The following is a 21,584-nucleotide window of genomic DNA, read 5'->3' as shown; positions in this document are numbered from 1 at the left end:
TCAACCTTCGTCACCTTGTTTACTATGCTGCATGCATCCCTTTCAACTTGCCATTCTCTTGTTTAGGCCAGGTGTTATATGTGGTATGGAATCGAAGCTAGAAATCCAAGATTATGCACACTAGCCATCAGTACCAGCTTCACCACATTTATAGCTGAAGTGTGCCTTGAAATAGTGACAGTTCATGTGTTGTAAAATGCATTGCTTTATGCACTGCTATTACAGTCTCTAAAAGCCTTGTTCAAATATTTGGGTAAAGTAGTGCATATGTATTTTGAAGCCTGTTTTTGCAAGCACTGATGTAGAAGCTGGTGTTAGTATGACAATTCTTAATCAGTAGACAAGCCTCAGACACACTTGGAATGGTATTCTATTAAAGGGACCCCGAAACAGTTTGGACAAATTTTGTAGACGCATAGGGTACAGCTACAATAAAACATTCACGCAACAATTTATTTGAAGCATCTCATATTAAAAGAGCTACAGTCAATATTAAGTTACCCGTCTCCCTAGCCATGCTTTTTCTCCTCAACTCGTTTGCAGAGCGATCAGGGCTAACCTCTGCCTACGCTCGCTCTGCGTCATGATGTGACCTCATGACATCTACTTCTGGTGTGTCTTGGAGACAGCACGCGAAGCGTCTTCAACCTCTCTGCTGGCCACCTGGCCATCAATCCCCAGCAAGAGCTATCCAAGCCGCGTGTATTGAAAGCGTTCTGTCACTATGCCGAGCGTGTCTAGGGTTCCAGCAAATGCTAGCAAGCTGGGTGTTTTGATGGACGAGCAAATGCGTAAACTAAAGCCCCCTCCATACTACTACTGCTGTGATGAAAAGGCTTTAGCACAAGCATGAGCGAGAAGCCTGCACTGTATAGCCACCTGGTGGTGCAGAGCTTCAGCAGCCAAACAAAGAGCTAATATTGTAGTAACCAAGAGTAAAACATTTTAAACATTTCAAAAGAAATTGTACAAATGAAAATTTGCACAAACGACAAAGTAAAACACACTTGGCTAATGCTATATTAGCTCTGTGTTTGATTGGGCTCTGTGCCACGAGGTGGCTGCTACCTACAGGACACTCACATTTGTGCTTCCGCCTACTGGCGAAATGCGCAGTTCACCTGTGTTTACCAAAATACTGGACACGCTAAAACTGCTTGCTGTGGCAAGTAATCCTCCGGTATGAAGTGATGGCCGCAAATGCATAGATCCTGGCGCCGATTGCATATCTGCGGCCTGATGCACTTTAGACACTCAGCAGAGGGACACGATTTCGCAACTTGGAAATGTCGCCAATCACTAGATTTGCAGTGCACACTGCAACAAGGGTGATTCATGGTTTTCATGAAACAAAACTTCTAGACCAACACTGAATGCGCAGCTCACCTAAGCATAGTGCACATTCTAACACAAGCAGACAACACTTTCTGTGTGCCGGAAGTGCTTGAGTGTAGTGATAAATTGACATTGTGTATTCTTTTACGGTTGCTTTCTTTTATATATACAAACAGGTTAACCAACATTCCAACTATTACGAACAACATTGGTTCACAATGAAGTTGGAAACATTATTGATCACGCAAATTGGGTAGCCAATCGGACAGTTCGCCCAACTGAAGTCAAGTGCAACAAATTACATAGATTGTAATGGAGCGGCTGATAACTCAGGGGAGCGGCGCTGCTGCGATTGGTTGCTATGCACATTTTTTAAAACCTTTTATTTATTTATTTGTTTGTTTATTCATTCATTCATTCATTCATTCATTCATTCATTCATTCATTCAGGTTTCCTTACAGGTTCCGTCAGTAACATAGAGTAGGAGGGGGGGCGATTGAATCAAACACAAGTTTAACAGAAGCAACGCAGTATCAAACAATACAATGTGGTGACATAGTACAAATAAATAAATAAAAAGGTTGACATGACACAAGTACACTATAGTTACAAGAAGGTTATTGTTTGCGAAGGCACAATAACGCAAGAATGTAAGATACACCAGTGGTGGAGACAGCCTGTTCAATGGTATCGATAATAAATTGCGCGCATTACATGGAGCACCTGAATGCATCACTTAATGATCAGGAAGACCTACCTTAATGACTCAGTACGTTTGTGCAAAATTGTCAAAATCATTTTAGGGTCCCTTTAAGCCACATGGTTCATTTGGTTCAAGACGGGCAAATTTACCAGCTGAATTAAAGACGAGACATAAGAGCATCTTTGTGTTGTCTCCCCTCTGTTCAACAATTAAAGCACAAAGCCTAGAGCCAGTAACTAATAAAATATCATGCCATTTTGAGTTTATAGTTTATAAATTAATATGCATATATCCAGCTTTCTGTGTCCGCTATTGCTAATACAAAATAAAACAGAGGTTTACAGATAGTTATTAACAGTGGCAGAATAAGGAATGTCACTGAAGCCATTCCTTGTTCTACTTCAGTGACATTCCTCGTTCTATCGCTGTTAATTACTCTATTCCTAGTAGTTTGTTGCCATAAAAATTATGTCTCTCCTATCCTGAGGCATATTTGTGATTGTTGCAGTGAGCCATTTTCATGGGCACAAGAATCACATGAGGCACGTGCTGGCTTCACGTGCACAAGAAAGTTGACGCATGTTCTGTATTTACCCGATTCTAACACGCACCCAATATTCATGGGCTTAAAGTAAGAAAATAAAAATGCACCCAAATGTAACATGCGTCCGATTCATAAGAGAGAAATGTAGCATGCTTTCCATGTTTGCAATAAGAAAAAACTGGACATTCAGAATTTACCTTCGTAGATAGTACCTTCCCCCTTTTTTTTTTCTATTAATAAGGTTTTCCTCTGGAAATGGTGCACTGTCATCACCATTTGCACTTCATTGGCCACAGGTACGAACCACACAGGGGCGGCATTCTCAAGTGATAACTTTTAGTTTTACTAATGCTACTGCCCCTTTTGCAAGAATCTTCATCGGACTTATTGAAGTATGCATCCTACGGCATTCCTGGCACTACAGCAGTCCACTGCTCGCAGCAGCAACTCTGCAGACTGGACAGCACAACTCTAAGCCAGGACTCTGGAAACGGCAACGTGGTAGTCGGCACCGACGCGTTTCCTGCCAAGAAAGTTGCAGCAGCAGCTGGTGACTGCTGGCTTCTGTCCCAGCTGCCGAACGTTCCAAGCCAATTGTGCCAAACCTGCCACATGCATCTCCACTGCCCCGGGTGTCTCGATTGCAGTACAGGGCAGCAGGCGGCAGTGCAGACAATGTGCAGATGGCAGCAAGCCAGGGATGACTCCACTCAAGCTGCATGGACTCAACACACTTGACAAACACTGAAGTAGTGCAAGGGAGAGCAATTATGCATGCGCATCGCTGCGTGGCAAGATGTTTAATTCAACTTGCAAAATATCAGGCGGCTACTCTGGTGCTAAGTTCACGTGAACAAAGCTGGCTCGAGTCAAATGAGGCAAGCAAAGTGCAACACCTCATCACCAAGGTGCCTCAGGTTGTGTACCTCCACGTGTTACAGGCAGCTCCGAAAAACCTTAGGCCTAATGAGTCATTACTCGGACAACAGGCACTGACGAGGAGACTAGCTCTATGATGTGGTTCTAACCTGCTCACTGCACCTGGCACCAGGCTGCAATAACAGAGCCTGTAGCAGTACCCATAGCCCACAGCCCCCAGTTCCCTGAGTCAAAGAGACAGAAGAAGCTATATACATAAGAAAACTTGGACTACTCACTAGGTTTTTGTACTCATTCACTTCAGGCTTGCCAACCCTAGGCGGGTGCTAGGCCTCAGGCTTCCAAGATGCACACCATGTGACCCTTATACAACGAATATGTTCCAAGAACTTCGGAGAAGGCTTAGCATGTCGACAAGTTTAAACGTGCCGCAGCAGCTATCACCTCACTCTCAAGAAAGCATGCCACCGACACTAGCAATAAAAATCCACCCTAGGCCTATGCCTGTTTAAACAAGGGTTGCTTAAAACCGAGCAACAATGCCAAAACTGCCATCCGATGCCCCAAAAGCTCCATGTTCGGCAGCCGTTGTGGGGTCGCAGCCATACTTTTGTGACAAAGAAACAAGACTGTAGTACGAACAATTAGAAGGGCATTTATTGTGCCTCTTACATAGCAATCTTACCCAGCCGAATTAGTGCCAATAAATCATGCTGATGAGCACTGGCAAATCAAGGAAGTCTGGCTCACTGCACCAGGATATCGAGCGAATATGTTTACCCACATAATGGACACCAACGGCTAATCGTTCATGTCTACGGTCACACAAACGGTGACTCGCTAAACGATCATGTTCGTCCGTCTCATTGCATCGCTTCAAAACCTTTTGCGAGGCAGTCCCACAAAGTGTGCCGACTGGTGCACGAGACATCTGTGCACACCGCCGACCCCAAACCAGAAAAAGAAGGTGGAGGTACCCCCTGCTGTTCGGTGGTGTTAGCAGTGCAACACTCACACCATTTCTCGAACTACACAGAATGCCGGCGGCACACAGCTATATGGGGAAGCGAGATTACAGGAGACGCAAGAGTCATGCACGGTATACATCAGGGGATGCGTAACAATCGAGCGTTTTGTCCTCCTTTTTGCTAAGACAAATTGCAAGCAAATTCAAGGTCACTAGCTTATATGTGCCAAAAGTAGACAAATATTTTGTTGCTAATTTTATCACCTGGGTTGACTGTTGTTCATAAGTCTGTGCAGCCTTGTGAGCTGCTTTTACTTCAGCTCATGGCACTTGCCACGTGACTGTTGCCAGTGCCACAAAATGCAAGTGCAACAGCAAATCTGTTGTTTTCATTACCCTTTCCAGGTTGGTGGGACTTACGCCAAGCCTGTCATTGCTAGACCAATGGTGTGCATTGGAGCGATTGGAACAATTCAGGTATATCTAGAACGTTGGCTCTTTTATTGTCATCCTTCTATTCTTTATAAACTTGTGACAGTGTTAAAACTTGTTTGCTGAGACGTACTGTAAAACCACATCAGTTTTGGTCCATTAGCCTGTTGGTCCTGTTGAAAACAGTGGGCTGCCTGTATCTACTGTTGCTCACGTGTTATGGCATTCATACAGTATGGCATTCAAGGTTGAATGTTTAATTCCTGTTCAGAACAGCTACATTTTAATCGGCCTGAAGTTTCAAAACCATTGTGAAGAACCCAGAATGGTTGAAGTGATATTGAGTCCTCCTTTAGGGTGTCTCGTTGTGCTGTTTAGCTTTGAAATGTCAAATCTTTAGATTCGTCCCCAATTACTGTGCATCGGCAGAAATTGAATGAACTAGATTATTGCCTTTCTCATCTCTGCCACTGTTTTGATGTTTGTGAATTGTGACCCCAAGCACGGCTTCATCACAATAGTCTAACTTCGGCATTAGTAGCTCAGCATGGCTGGGCTTTCTAGGTATTCTAAAGACCCCTACTGTTTTCTTATAAACAATGCTCCCAGAAAGCTTCTGACTCTTTTAGCCAAAATTGTTCATTGAATATGGTTTATGACTAACAAGTTGCCAGTTTGCATCACCCATTTAATTATCTTTTTTTCTTCTATGTGTGTCTGATCATGGTTATGACCAGTTATGTTCTAAATTTGCAAAATATGGCAAAAGGTATACAAGTACTAAATCCTACTTCATATTAGCGCATCAAAAACACTTCCTTTGTATATTACTGTATAAATACATTTTAGGCATTTTTTTTTCTTGGCATATTCAAGTGCAAGACAGATAAAAAGCTGGTTTAATGACAAGTGGTCATGCCTAAATACCCACAATTGCAGGAGTTTATGGAGCATATCTGTAAAAAAAAAAAAAAAAGAAATTGTCACCGCTAACATATCCACCTCAGAAGTGAAACATTTTATTTTACATATGCTTTTTCACGTAACCATTCCGCTTCACCTTTTAATTATAAGTTTAATGATGACAATTCTACAAAATTGTGCTTTTTCTCGAGTTCTTTGCTCCAAAAATATTTGTGATAGGCTGTACATAGTCACTTCCACATTTAAAATGAACTTGAACCTTATCCTGCATTAGAATGCAACATTTCTCACATCGTTTGATTTTTTTTATTGTGCTGCTGCTTACAGAAAAAACATTTACATTTAGTTTTTAATTAGAGAGAGAGAGAGAGAGACTGGTTAACAGAAAAGCGTGCATGGCTGACACCTCAACATCATCCAGCAGTGCGGGGAAAGAGAAGGGACGGAAAGATGACAAAGATAAGAGAGTGAAAATGTTATTTTTGTGAACATTGTAGCTGTATCTTCCATGTAAGAGAAGAAACATTAAGGCAAGAAACTTGGCTCTGAAGAACGGCAAGATAATACTAGAGGTGGTCTGGGTGATGACCCACCACATCCTGGCATCATGTTGAGACTGAAAACGCAACTGTCCTATTGCTCTTCCTTTTTCATAACAGCATGACTCCTTTCACATGCAAAGCATCTCTATTTAATATTTTAGTCATTGCTGCTATAACTGTATTATTCAGCAGCTGTACAATCTTGTCCTGGTTCCTGTCTGTGCAGAAGCTGCCACGATTTGATGCTGATGACAATGTAATCAAGGCACACATCATGCAAGTCAGTTGGTCTGCCGATCACAGGGTCATCGATGGTGCAACCATGTCGCGCTTTTCAAACTTGTGGAAGATGTACCTGGAGACGCCTGCAATGATGTTGGTTCACCTCAAATAGACCTCAGTTATTGTGCAAGTGTACAGTCCGTGACCGTTCAAAATGTTAAGGAACAGTTCTGGACTGGGTGGCGTTACTGCTACGTGTCGTGTGCTATCTCCTAAGGAGCATTCGCGGATCACGTTTACTGTTGGGCATGAGTCGCACTCCATTATCCAATGAAGAATGGCCAGCTACTCACAAACGGTACTTCTTGTAATGCCTCCTCCTCTGCAAAGTTCAGGCTGAAGAAAACCAGGGCACCTCATCGTCTGCTGCAGATGGACGGGAGCATGCACTTTCCAAGTGTAATTTGCCAACTTTCTGGGCCACTGACTAGCTGGTGTCAACTGCTGTCGAGATCATGTTACGAGCTAATCAACATGTAAAAAAGTCTCACAAGATGTGTACTGTTGTTTGCCATCACCTGCGGTTGTTAGTAAAGTGGGCAGCATTCATCAGGAGTCACGTCGTGCTGAGTGAATGATGCAAATAATTCAATGCAATATGCTTTCTTAAATGTGCATGTCAAGTTGAACGTAATTTGTCTGTCGGCTTTGTTAAAGTTTTGAAGTACAAAAAAATTTGACAAATAGGACTTTATCCTGCTGAGTTTTGTGCATGTTACAGAAAGTATCACATCTTTTTAATAGGCAATTTAATAAGCAATCTGGCAATTCTCTTGCTGTGAATTGGTGTAATTGCTGATAACTGGTTTTGTCACCTTTATTGAGTTGTAAATCTTGTATGCTGTGGTGTAAAGAAGCATGCAAGTTCATTATAAAATGTTTAATTTCATCAGGTTTTTGATGCAGCAGGCAATTTATAGAGGTACTGTTTAACATTACTGTGTGTTCTTTTGTGATGCCAACTCTCCACTTTGGCATTACATGTGATAGATGCTGAGTGAGCCCTGGTGAAATGGAGCTTAAGAAGTTGGTATATGAGGTTGTGCACTTATTTGTACACCTAATCAACATCTTGTAGCTCTGTCCTATTCTATATGTTCCTCCATTTCACGGCATGATTGAAATACTAGCAGGCACTTGTGGCATACCTTTAAAGGGAAGATTTCGATTTTACATTGTTATTTAAATTTATATTAAGTTCATAAAGATGTTGTGTGGCATACGCATATTAGAGATTATGTCAATGTTTGAATTGCTGTCAAGTATTGTGAGGCATTTTGCATTTAGAGCCTATGTTCACCAAGTGGTACAAAAGATGAGCCCTTGAATATCTCTGCTGTAAAGGCAAGGTGCATGTCTATCATCACTGGCTTTATTGTCATGCTGCACATGCACTGAAACCATTTTTATAAGTATGAGCATAACGCCTAAGCATGCTCCATCAAATGGATTTTGGGATATAAGCATTCAGTCAATAAAAACTCTAGATCTCGAAGTCACACTGACTGAACATATAAAACAGAAATGAATATCAGCACAAGGAACATCATGAGTGCAAATGACCATTAAGCGGGCACAACAAGCTGTTAGATGGGACACAAGGGCTAACGTTAGTTGTAAAAGCAGTCAGAGATTTCTTGTGATAATTGTATTTGCTTTTGTAGAGAGCTTCTGTGTATGGGTGTGTGTGTGTATCTTTTTCCCAAGTTTTGTCGACCTGCATTTGCTTTTCTACTATGTTGAAGCATTGGCATCACTGGAATAGCTCTGCGGTTTTTGTCTCATCCAAACTATGTTCATTAGATGTACCGCATAGCGATAATATTGTCATACATTGCAGTGATGATGATGCCACCACTGGCATGGCCAGCAGCCTTGGTTCAAATAAAAATTATAACTAAATGTCATAATAGCAGCATACAATATGGTGCTTTATGTCCGTCTCCTACAGGCTTACCACTCGAATCATAATGCCTAAAAACTTTTCCTTTTCAGCTACGAAGTACTCTCCACGTCACACAGCAGGCCTATTCATAACGGCCATGATCTCTCAAGAGGTTTCCTAACAACCATGACACATTCCTGCTCAGCAAGGTGGTTGTCTGGGCCTCGAAACCAGTGCCATGCTGAGAAACTCACCAGCAGTAAAGTAATTCAAAAATAACTTAAAGGGGACCTGACGAACTGTTTATCGAGTTGAGAAATGCATTTGAAGTTAAACTGGACTTCTTTCAAAATACTTTGCCACATAGAAAAGTACTTCAGTGTGTTGAGTAGAAGTAGAGTTATTGGCAATCAAAGGTCATGTATGATCCCATTCACAATGCTTCATGTCATGTTCACAGCCGTCTTGAATGCCTTGCACTGCAAAGGCTACGGCAGCGCAGGGCATGCCCAGAACACTCTGCCTACAGAATGTCACCATGGCACACAGTTAAAATTTGAATTTGGATGTTCGCTTAGACACCACCGCTTCCAATTCTGACAGCTACGACTCGCCAAACTTTAGCCAAACACGGTTGTGCTCAGAAAGCTACAGTGTGCTCAGCCAATGGACTTGTCGCAGCACCTCACAGTGGCCATGTTTGCGCTGCGTAGTAGGCTGCAGCTCCATGCAACTGTAGGGCATACGTGCAGCGTTTACTTCCAACTTGCACATATTGAAGTGCTATCAATAGCTCAATATGAAGCCATATCAAGTCTGCCATGGCATCTAAGAAAGGGAGGTTTAAAAAGAATTTGCTGGCGCGCAGATGTCTCCAAAGTAAAGCCGGACCACTGCAATTTTACCATAAGCATGAAAAAATGCTAATGAATAGCGGCGAATATATGAAATGCTCTTTCCACTCCATGCTATTTTGGACGATTAATTTTGCTGTGCAGGTATTGTTCAACGTCTTTCTTTCTGTCATTAGTTTGAGAAAAAAGCCTAAACGTCTTGCCAAATCTTATAGCCCATCATGACATCAATGCACAGCCAAAGGCAACATTTTAGCCAGAAACCACGAGCTTTTATTTTCTAATTAGCCTAGCATTTACAATTACTGACCAAAAAGAAGTGAGTTTTGAGCGGATTTCAGCTGTTGCGGCCCTCTTTCAAATTAGAAGTATAGGCAGACTCTGGCTTCACCTGTGCTGGTAAAAGAAAACTACAGGTGCTCCCCCTCCAGCAGTGTTTTTCAGCCTCCTTAATCTAGGAGTGTACAGGAGTGAGGGTGAATTGTCAAGCATGCATGTGGTCTGGCTAAGTTTCACGTGGTTCAAGGCTAGTTGAGTCTTTGAAACTAGTCGAAATTAGCGAGACCCAACAGCTACGACACTGATAAGGGTGGCCAGAGTTTAATTCCTACACAGGCAGCCACAGCTGAGCCTGAGCAGACGATAGTCGTCTTTTCCCAGAAGTATGTAATTATTAGCGAAATTCGAAAGCGGGTTTTCACATACATCAGCCTGTTTGCTAAACTGAGTCAATAAATAGACACAGTTACCAGTGGGAAGAAACACACTGATTCAAACACCTTTCTTGATTGATGTCAGCCATTGGCCAATAGCAGCTACGTGTGGGAATCTGCTATATTACGAAATAACGTGTCCAGAAAATAGTGAGGAGCAGGCTTCTGTTCAAACGAGAAAAAGTGACTTTGCGCGCTCCACTTGTGAGCCCCACGCGCATGCCGCATGCAACTGCAAAATTTGGCGGAGATGTTCACAGCAGCAGATGCACCCACAGACTGTGTCTTTTCAACAAGCCCGAGAGAAGGTTCAGGACCCCTTCAATCAATGATTGCTAATTAGTCAGTTATGCATTCCAATTTACAGTGCAAATAATGTTCACCTCTTCAAGCAATCCAGTTACAAGTTTAGGATTATGCTACCTGCCACAGGCAATTTTTAAGAATTCTGGTATAATTTGTATCAAGGTTCCCCACTTTTACTAGGGAGCCTACATATGCGAGCGTGTGCAGGCTTGTTAATGCTCACTAGGGTCGCAGTATATGCTCCCTACGAGAGCACAGTTGCACAAAGGTCCGCCATATGGCACGCAAAACAAACCAAGTTCTTGAGGCAAAGCAGCACGTCATGTTCACAGGATCTAAGCTTGTCGCAATATGAATGATCGTGGTTTAACAGCATTATCTGGGACGAACTAGGACCACTTAATGCATCAGCATTAAAGCGCTCGTGCGAATCAAAAACCGGCAGCGTCCGCCGGGTACTTTGTGGTGTGGGAGAGGAGCAGGAAAGTGTGTGAGACATCACAAGTGGAGAGAAGAAACCAAAATGGGAAAGGGTGTGTGATGATGGAGAGGGCAACATGTAATCACACCTTGGGATATAAGTGTGATGTCACAATGAATACAGGTGGTGTGTGACATCCCACTTCGGTGCCCACAGCTAGACTGCCCGGAGAAAGGAGGGAATCACGTTGTGGCAGACTTGGCAGATTGTTTGTGGCATTAGACGAGTTCACACATATTTTGTGAAGGCGCGTCTTTGAGTACAGTTTAAAATCTATGCAGTTACATGAACGAGCAGTATGGAAAGTCACGCCGATGAACGCCGCCGAAGGAATGTCGAGGCGACGCAATGGCGAAGATATGCCAAATCAGAAAAAAGCCCATAAGGCGCATTTGCCTGCAGCGGCTGGAGCAAAGCGCCTAAAGCATTCTACCCAGGAGGAATGCCACATCGGTTAGCAGGTGAGCCTGAAGAGAAGCGGTCTAAATGTCATGTGGACCCTGCTATGCTTCAGGCAAGAGTTGAGGCGAAATGGGCTAAACGTCATGCAGATGCTGAACAAACTAGCCTATATTAGCTATGGTAGTTAGATTTTTTCCCGTTGCATGTGCTGAGACGTCATGTACAGCTGGATTTTTCGGTGCACACAGCTTGGTGGCACCATCTGTCCAAACACATGACGAAACCGTGTTTTATGTTATTTCTCTCCTTACTTTCCACAGCTTGGTTTTCTTCCTTTCTTACTTTCTACGGCTCCTGTGACGTTGACAAATGCCTGCCCAAGTCCAAAGGGATCAGGACCACTCATTACTTACTTACCAGCTGCACTAAACGAGCTCACGTTACGAAACAAAAAAAATATACCATGCGATTTTTGCACTAAAGAAGCAAAGCAAGGCAGTCTAATTTCAGAAACAATCTGCATGTTGGGCAGCAAAGAAATTGCCCAACTGTAGCGATTTGATTGTGCTGCCATCGCCAGCTTAGAGCTTCATAACTAATACTAAAAGGAGTACTGACACAAAAATTCGAGTTTGACATAGCCGGTAGATTACATTGCTGTGAGCTCACAGGCATCACTTATGAAGTATCATTAGCAAATATAGCTTAGAATGCATTATAATTTAATTTTCATGCTCATGCGAGTGACAAATCTGAAAGTGCAGCACCTATTGATGTAGTCGTAGGCATCGGCCCTATTTCTAAATGTTACATCATGAGTTCCGGCTATTGATTTTGGTGACATGCGACGTCATTGGCTTGTTTCGTCGTGCGACCAAGATGGCCAGGATGTTTCAGCACTGTTTACGTTATGGTGGCTAGAAGTAGAGGTGGAGCCAACGCCCATGTGTTCGCGGAAAAAGCGCGCTCCTTCGATTCATGCCAAAACCACAGTGGCCACGGTGGCGCTGCGATCAGCATTGCGATGTCTCTCCTAGCCCCACCGCGTCTTTCCCCCGCTATCTGTGCATGAGCACATGTGATTGTCGTTTTCTCGGTTCGACTTGTACGCATGTGATTTTCGCCGTGTTTTCTTTGTGGTGAAAGATTACTCGTTAGCATGTAGTCTTGAGTTTTGTGCGCTGTTCCAGCCAAATGGATCTTCGTGGAAAGAAATCGAAGCGAACGCACTGCTTTGTACCTCATTGCAGGCCAGGTTACGTATCGTCAAGGAAGACGGGAAGCGTGTCACTTTGTTTTCTGTGCCAAAGGACCCCAAATGTTTTGAAACGTGGCGGCAGGCTGCACCCCGGGCGGACAAATTTTTCGACGAGAAATCAGCCCTCTGTGAGCTTCACTTTCACGAACAATACATTGTGTGGCACTTCAGGCATGTGGTCAACGGCAAAACAGTCGAGATTCCCGTGATCGACCCGTGCTTACAAGCAATGCAGAGCCAACAATTTACCCAAATTTTCCATCGCACATCTCCAAGAAAGCAGCCCTCACCACTGCTGTTGACAAGGGAAGACTTTTATATCCATCAGATCAGCTGAATGACTGGTAACATCACCGGAAAACACTTTCACCCACTGCTTCAACGTGAAGCAAGTCAGAAGCGAAAGCTTTATGGATCTGGTACCTTTTGCCCGGCTACCAAGTTGAATCTCGTTTGCTGCCCTGAACACAAAACAGCACCTACGAATAGAATCATAAAGTTCTATGTGCTCACAAGGCTCCATTTCTACGTCAAATCTCAGAACGCGAAACGGGACGAAACGTGGGAGCAAATGAAGATGTGAAAACTGCGTAGAGTGCTCTGAATTGTGCCTTGAGAACCTTGCTGCAAACCTCTTCTTTTTTTTTTTAATCAGTGACTTTTAGTTTCAGTTATGTGCGCTTTCTTTGTGATTTGTGCTGAGAAGAAGTAATATTTCCTGAATACTGTGTGCAATAAATGTCGTTTTGGCCACCTGGATTAGGTTGGTGAGGTTCGCGACTGTTTCTGGTGTGCTCCTTCATTGGTTGGAGGACGCGCTGTGAACATGCGCTGATAAGTTAAAAGCGCAAGTGAGGACTTCTAAAGGCCTATAGTGAATAAAGTTCTACATGCAGTTTCAGCTCTTGAGAGCGATTTATTATCGCATTGCACTCGGTAGAGAGGAAACTCGTGATTCTCATACGATGTTCGAGCTCGCGACGGCCAGCTCCAACTACTGAAGGAGCACAGCAGAAACAGTCATGAACCTCGGCAACCATACCCAGGTTGCCAAAACGACATTTATTGCCCATTGTATTCAGGAAATAGAACTTCTTCTCAACATAAATCACAGAGAAATTGCTAAATGGTGCCTGCAGCCAGCCCGGCCCAGCGCGTTAGGCGCTCTGCACATCGCGCTACGGAGAGCAGCTCCACCTACGCAAGACATGAATCAGAGGAGCGCCGCTCGCCACCCATTCGCGTCACCTAACAACTTCTAGCCACAATAGTTTACGTTGAGTGTCTTAATTGCACTGACTGCACATGAAGCATACGTAGTGCACGAGCAACTTCTTACCTTTTAGATTGAGAGGTTACCGGTGCCATGGCCGGTAGTATAAAAGCCGGTGGTGACGACTTGCAATGGTTTGTCCAACTACAATGCATTCCATTTTTCTTTTGCCATGTCAGTGTCATTCTGAAAAGGAATTAACATAAAAGTATGGTACTTTAACTATTATGTTGCTGCCAACGTTTTACACTGGCAGTTAGCTAGAATATGTAAGCTGCAGTATTAGTTTTGTGTGCTCTCTGGTTAGACACTGCATCACCAGATGTCGCTACCAACATTGTTCCTGCCGTACACAGCTTTGTTTAAATGCAAACGTCAAGAAATTTGCGGACGTGCTAAAACGTTGCTAAACTCTCTAGTGCTGGGATCGTACTGCGCAGTTGACTTCTCTGCAATGAAGCATTATGATGGTGCCTCCAGCACTGCACAGCTTTTCCACCAAACTAGCAGACTAAACAAAAGCACAGATGGCATGGTAGACTGTGCGCTATCCTTTGTCACAGGTCTGTGCAGTTGCGTTATCATCGCTTTTTGCAAGCATGCCTCTTACGTCACAGGACACGAAATGCAGTTCGAAATCAATTCAGCACCACAACTGATCATGAGATACCAGCATATGCATAAACAATTGTCAGTTGCTGGAGCAAAGAAGTTTCTTTAGCATGACTAATTATTTGCATGACTATTTGCATGAATTTAGCATGACTAATTTATACCGATTTTTACTAGGGAGCCTTCATACTCACACGAGCTCTAGTAGATGTGCGTATGAAAGCCGCTTATCTTTTACTAAATCCAGGTGCTTTTATTTTTACACGAATGTGCCGCCCTTTCCGCATGGGTCTCTTGACTCAAACCAGGTTGAACTTGACCTACAAGATCGATGGTGCAGTATGTAAAAGAATTTCCCCTCATCGTGAGTAATTTGAATTGCAGATGAAGTGTGCCGCCCCTTTAAGTGCGATTTTCCATACGAGTGTCATGTCATCTATTGGCACAAAACAAGAATTGCCGAGGTTAAGCGTAACTCAAGCAACATGCATCAATTCAGTGTTTGCTTTTTGTGTTCCTCTAAGGAAAAGTGGTTCGACCGATTCTTTAATTAGCGTGCTTACACTAAGAAAAGAATTGCCTGCAGTGTGCAGTGCTGATAAAAGTAGCAGCTGTGTCCTCTTTGCTGTGGGGCACAGTGAAGGCAGAGGAAGGTGAAGTAGTAGTAGTTGTTTCTTAGTAAAATGGGCGCAAACCGCTCTGGGGGATCAGTCCTGAATCGGTTGGTGAAATAATTCTTATTGTTTCATTTTTAGAGGCAGATACAAGGGAAAATCAGAAACTCTTTGCGCTTATATATTTTAGCGAAATTATGGCCGTAAATGTAAATTCAACATATCAATTCCCAGCAGTGGACCTTTCTTGCACCTTCGTTGTGCTTCACACATCCCCAGCATACGAGCAATGAAGTATGATTCATTTTCTACGGAGCAAGGGATTAAAACCCATCGAAATTTACAGGGACATGCAGCCCATGTATGGGAAAAGGTGTTTTGCTTTCAGAAGTGTGAGGTGGTGGTGTTGTGAATTAACATAAGGCCATGAAGACTTGCAGTCGTCCTCCACGATAATGCGAGGCAACATATGGCAATCAGAGCCACCGACAAGCTCCGGTCATTTCACTGGGAGAGTCTGGACCACCCACCTTACATACCGGACCTCACCACTAGTGATTTCTACATTTTCAGTACACTGAAGAAGTTCCTGGCAGGACAGCGATTCACATGGCACGAGGAAGCCAAGACATCAGTATGATGGTGGTTCCACAGTCAACCCGACGAATTCTACCACAACATCATCCTAAATTTAGCGCTTCAATGGGACAAAGGTCTGAACCGGTGAGGGGACTAGATGAAAAAATAGTGTAAGGTACGTAGAATAGTATGTATATATATAATTACCTGTATGTACCTTATTTTGGCTAAAATAAAGAAAACAGGAGCAAATACTTTGTGATTCGCCCTTGTAAGGTGAAATAAGATTAGTGTCTTGTAATTGCAAAAGAAAATGTCAACTGTTAGAGATACGAAGGCTAAAAAAAACCAACTTTACCTTATGCTAAAGAGGGTGAAGGTGAAAGCCTGCATGCTCACGAGACATTCATTTAACTACTTGACATTTTCATTCCAATGCATTACTTCCTATTACTTGTTTTCTCCCACCAAAGGTCGTTGGTTCGAGTGCCTTAATTAACTTTGCCCTAATTAAGACCAAAGGGTGCAGGTATGACTCCCACCAAAGATTGTGCATTTGAGTGCCTTAATTAGCACCAAAGGTAGTGGGTTCCACTCTCGACCCTTGCGATGTGAATTGGAAGCCAACTTGGAGATATGGGCTGGTTTGCCCATCGGAGATACGGGCTGGTTTGCCCGTATCTCCCAGTGGGTTCAACTCCCACCAAAGGTCTTGGGTACAAGTGCCTTAACTCACCCTATCTTAATGAACTGTGCCATAATTAACTGCCTTAACACCATAGGTCATAGGCGTGACCACTACCAAAAGTTGTGGGCCCTAGTGCCTTAATTAGCTGTCTTAAATAAGTGTCCCTTAATTAATATGAAATGTGTGTTCAACTCCCACCAAAGGTCGTGGGCTCGTATACCTTAATTACGTCTTAATTAACCGTGCCTTAATTTGCTTTGCCCTAATAAAGACAAAGATTGAGGGTTCGACCTGCAGTTATGGTGCCATTGAATTTTCTGTGCCATGACACCAGATGGTAAAATTTTCGTCCCATGAGTCGTCTAAAGCTTTCACCTTAATATCTAAATGTTAGCGTAAAAGTTGTGTGAGCATAAAAACACCATACTTCTTGAGTTATATGACCTGAAAATGTAAACTAGAATATCGGCTATCCCCGTTTTCTCTCTGATCTACACCGCTCTCTTCCTTCCTCTTAACGTTATGCCTAACATTTTTCATTCCATCGCTTTAAGCGTGGTCCCTAACTTGTTGTCGAGCTTCTTTGTTAACCTGCAAGTTCCTACCCCATATTTTATCAAAGGTAGAATGCAATGACTGTACACTTTTCAAAGACAGAGGTAAGCTCCCAGTCAAGATTCAGTAATGGAGCTGGGCAGGCCATGTAACACAAAGGGTAGATAACCGGTGGACCTTTAGATTGCAGAATGGGTGCCAAGGGAGGGAAGCACAGTCAAGGATGGCAGAAAATTAGGTGGGTTGATGAAATTAGGAAATTTGCAGGTGCAAGTTGGAATCAGCTAGTGCATGAGAGTTGGATCGCTGGGAGAGGCCTTCGTCCTGCAGGAATAAAAAAGTTTATTTTCACCATGTGCAGTGGACATAAAAACAGGCTGACGATGATAACGTGAAAATATGTCGTGTTTGTCCGTCTATAGTAAACACCATATTTCTGGCCAAGTCCCCACAGTGAGTAAGTGGCATGAGCCTTCATGTAAACGTGCTAACCGAAGATCTTATGTAACATTGTGCGAGCGCAGTAGATTGCATGAGACAATTCTCAGTGGAGGCGGATCATTCCTTATTTTCTCCTCTCCATTGAATACCGTGATTGATCAATCTGTCATAGTGAAGTAGGTTTTCATGTTTACTGAAGACAAACTGGGCCATACGGATGTCACTCACCAACATCACAGTAGATTCAGGATCCTTACAGTTCAAAGGCACCTAAATATTTACGATACTCCTCAAAGAAGATCACTGCACGTTTTCATTAATGAACGCATTCATTTTTAAATATTCATTGGTCATGACTACACACCCTTCAGATCATATTCATACAGACACAGCTAACACCACTGAATGTGCAAATTCAATGTATTCAACCAACAAGACAATCCAAGATAAGAACTTGGTTTAAACATGTTGGCAGGCTAGTTGGTTAGAATCCATGATAGAGTGTATAAACGCGACTGAAAAAGGACATAGAAAGAAACAGATACACAGAGACAGCACTTCTCTGTGTATGTTTCTTTCTACGTCCTAGTTCAATTGCACTTATGCACTCTACCAAGATAAGCCTCCGAATATAAGTTGACGATATTTTTCCCTAAATGACAAACTAATTCCATACCAATATTTAAATGACAAATTACAAGATTACCTTTCTCGCCTGGAAACAAGCAATATAATAGCCACTGATGCTTCACTGTCCGAAAAGACGGCTGGCATAGGCATTTTCTCTCCTCCTCTTTCTTGCTCCTTTTCTATACGCCTTCCAGATTACACGCCTATTTTCATAGCAGAATTATTCATGATTGTTCTAGTGCTGCACAAACTTCTCGCTAATCACTCGTCAGCTGTCGTAGTTACAGATTCTCTCGTTCATTGCTTTCCATGGCAAAGAATACAGGTACTTTAAGTGTGTTGCAAAATTTATTCCCCACAATTTTACAAAAAATTTGTTCTGTGGGTTCCTGGCGACTGTGGTTTATACTTAAACGGAATGTCAGATTTATTAGCCAGGACGCCTTTAAGTGAACATTTGATTCCTGTTTTGCCAGATATAGCTCACATTACTGCATCAAGATACCGAATATTTGGTTTTGCAAAATCATTTAAGTAAATTGTTGCATATATCATCTCCATACTTCCAGCATCTGTTTTTGCTGGAATAAACAGCGGTGTCCTGCTCGGCAGTTGGAAGCTACATACACCAAATTCTGCTGTCGCATCTCAAAGCTGAATCTTTATTTACATAGAGCTGGTCTGATGATGTCCCCTCTCTGCCACAACTGCAAGAAAATTGAATCAATATGCCACTATTTGTTATCAAGCAGACGATATTCACACAAAAGAAAGATATTACTTGAAGCTGCACTCTGCAAAATCGGGTTAGGATTAAGTATACCAATATTATTATCATTTGGGGCCTCAACACTAGGCTTTAGTCAAAGAGATGTTTGCTCTGCAGTATTTGATTATTTAACTGAAACAAAACGATTACCCTGCTAATTATTCTATCTTTATTATACATATCAGGTCTGCATTAATTTCACCTAAATTGGTTTCTCAAGATTTGTTACTAACATTAATTCTCTCCTTGAATGTAGTTTCTTCTAACATTCACCTTTCAGTTGGTCTGACTGCTCGCTCACATACTAGTCTATAAATCTCTCTCCCTCTTCTCTCTCTCTCTCTCTCTCTCTGAGTTTATCGTTTTCAAATAAGAATTTCCTGTAGCTACTTCCTGCATCCCGCTTCCCGGCCTATCCCCCTTAGTGGGTGGGAGCCATGACAGAGGTTCATCATCATCATCATCATCGACATCACAGTGCCGCGCGGCTCACAGTCCCGTGGGCTCGCGCGCGAGACCACGGCTTTTGCGGCATGCTCGCGACCACCTTCGGAGCCCACCGGCATCACTGAATTTTCGTACAAGCCGAGAAAGACCCCGGGGAGAGAAGCCGGCGCCAGTGACAGCACACGCAGCTGCTCGGTGAGTCGCATGGCGGTGCCGAAACACGCGCTTTGTCGTAGATCGTTTTCCTAAACGAGATGTGCCGTGATGGACGCGGAAGCCCGCGTCAGCCAGTCAGGGTAGCGAGCGTAATAGCTATATCCATATGCATGGCAGCCATGATGTGTTTCCGGCTTGTATAATCGTTTCCAGCGCCGGCAATACAAAGAAGCATGACCTTTGAAATACGAAGACTATGAAATCTTGATTCCGCTTCGAGATACGTTTCGATTATTTCGAGCAAGTCGGTGCTGGGAATTTTTTTCTGGCAATACGATTTGGATGCCACCTACAGTACATCGCCTACCTTCGCGGCGACAGAACGCCCACGTCGTGCCCCGACGCTGTCTTATACGAAACTAGCACAGGACAATCGCTAGTCGATGGGGAATATATAAGGAACGGGAACAGGGCCAGCGCTCGTAGACCGAGACATAAGGAACGAGCACAGGACCAACGCTACTCTTCGAGGACCAAGGAACAAGCATAGGATCAACGCTCGTCAACGATAACTACATAAAAGACAAGCCCAGGACCATCGCTCATAGACCGGGGGCGGCTTGCACGAACATTTAGTAACGAAAATAATAACGAATTTAAGAACACGTTCTTAAGTGTTCCATTGACAACACCTAGTCCGCACAAGAACGCATTCTCAAATTCGTTATCATTTTCGTTATTAAATGTTCATGCAAGCGACCCCAGGACTAAAGAAATGAGCAGAGGACCATGCAATGCACGCCGTCGAGCACTGTATAAGGAACGAGAACAGCAGGCCCAGCGCTCATAGACCAGGACAAAAAGAAACGAGCAGAACACCACCGTACGTCGACGACGACTATATAGGGACGACCACAAACAGGACCAGCGCTCATCGACCAGGACAATAAAGAATGACCGCGGAGCTAGCGTTCGTCGACGAGGACTATATAATTAACCAGCACAAGACCAGGGGAGATATTCTGCAAGAGTCCACCTTGTGGACATGTCCAATTCGTCTGCTCATGAAGGGCCGAATGGTTGTGGCGTCTCGCTGCTGCGGACGCCACAACCAACTTCTTTGTCCTCCGTCATTATAGCGCCTTCACTTCAGATCTTCCAGAGTACCTCCCCTGGTATCATGGACCAGGAAGTAACGAGAACAATACCAGCGCAAGTCGGCGAGAACTATATCAAGAACGATAACAGGAACAGCTCACCACTACAAGAGAAACGAGCACAGGACCAGCGCTCATTGACCGGGGCATAATGAACGACCACAGGACCGGCGCTCGACGACCAGGACATAAGAAATCAGCACAGAACTAGTGTTCGTCGACGATGACAATATAAGAAACGAGCACAGGATCAGCGCTCGTTGAAAAGGACATAAGAAATGAGCAAAGAACCCACGTTCGTCGGCGATGACAATATGAGACGCGAACACAGGACCAGCGCTAGTTCACAAGGACACTAGGAACGAGCACAGTATCAGCGTTCGTCGGCGAAGAGAATATAAGAAACGACAACAGGACCAGCGTTCGCCGACGGGGATAAGAAACGAGCACAGGGCCAGCGCTCATTGACCAAGACGTAAGGAACGAGCATAGGATCAGAGCTCAATGACCAGGACATGAGAAACGAGCACATGACCAGCGTTCGTCGACAAGGGCTATATAAGAAATAAGCACAGGACCAGCGCTCTTTGCCTAGGGCTATAAGGAACGAGCACAGGTGTAGCACCCGTTTACCAGAACGTAAGGAATGAGTACAGGCTCTGTGCTTGTCGACGAGGACTAAGGAACGAGACCAGGATCAGCGCGCGTTGATCGGTGTGTAATAAATGAATAAAGGGCCAGCGTTCGTCAACGAGGACAATAGAAAAAACGAGCACAGTACCACCGTTAGTCAACAAGGACTATATAAGAAATCAGAACAGTACCAGCGCTCTTTGGCCTGGCCTATAAGAAATGAGCACGTACAGGACCGGCGCTCGTCGACGCAAGCTATAAATCCAGCAGTCGTCAGCGAAGACAAAGGAACAAGCACAGGATCAGTGCTAGCCAACGGGGCTTATATAAGGAACGACTACTGGACTCGATAACGACTAACGAAAAAGCGTAGGACCGGCGACCTTCCTGTTCTTTTCCGAGTCATTGTTCGTTTGCGTGTTGCTCACAATGGATCACTTCAAGCTCGCCCGCTTCACTATCCATCTTACTAACGCGATAGCGTTAAGGGCCCCTTGTCGATGAAAATCTGGTGTTGGCGTC

General features: G+C 43.7%; 2 protein-coding genes and 1 long non-coding RNA gene across 5 annotated transcripts in view; 2 read left to right on the top strand and 1 right to left on the bottom strand.

The window, feature by feature from the left end:
* Dbct (Dihydrolipoamide branched chain transacylase E2) overlaps positions 1–8,519 on the top strand; it is a 30,424-nt gene extending 21,905 nt beyond the window's left edge. The window contains exons 9-10 of the mRNA XM_065443229.1: positions 4,835–4,906; positions 6,554–8,519. Of these exons, the coding sequence (XP_065299301.1) occupies positions 4,835–4,906; positions 6,554–6,721 (240 nt within the window). The 3' untranslated portion in view covers positions 6,722–8,519. The remainder of the gene's footprint in view (positions 1–4,834; positions 4,907–6,553) is intronic.
* The window catches only part of LOC135911114 (uncharacterized), a 94,826-nt gene continuing 73,242 nt past the window's right edge, over positions 1–21,584 (bottom strand). Inside the window, exons 4-6 of one of the 3 annotated variants that reach the window (XR_011508578.1) lie at positions 17,007–17,153; positions 13,848–13,967; positions 1–3,298 (exon numbers count right to left, since the gene is read on the bottom strand). This is a non-coding gene — a long non-coding RNA (uncharacterized lncRNA). Of the gene's footprint in view, positions 3,299–4,925; positions 5,818–13,847; positions 13,968–17,006; positions 17,154–21,584 lie in introns of those variants that run through there. The other 2 variants (XR_010567215.1, XR_010567214.1) reach the window with 2 other exon arrangements.
* Positions 19,111–21,584, top strand: part of LOC135911110 (uncharacterized) — a 37,154-nt gene continuing 34,680 nt past the window's right edge. The window contains exon 1 of the mRNA XM_065443225.1: positions 19,111–19,311. The gene's annotated coding sequence lies outside the window, so the exon portion shown is untranslated. The remainder of the gene's footprint in view (positions 19,312–21,584) is intronic.

Source organism: Dermacentor albipictus, chromosome 9 (genome assembly GCF_038994185.2).
Source record: "Dermacentor albipictus isolate Rhodes 1998 colony chromosome 9, USDA_Dalb.pri_finalv2, whole genome shotgun sequence".
Taxonomy (NCBI): Eukaryota; Metazoa; Arthropoda; class Arachnida; order Ixodida; family Ixodidae; genus Dermacentor; species Dermacentor albipictus.
Note: the sequence above shows the minus strand (reverse complement) of the source record. Positions and strands in the feature narration are given on the sequence as shown.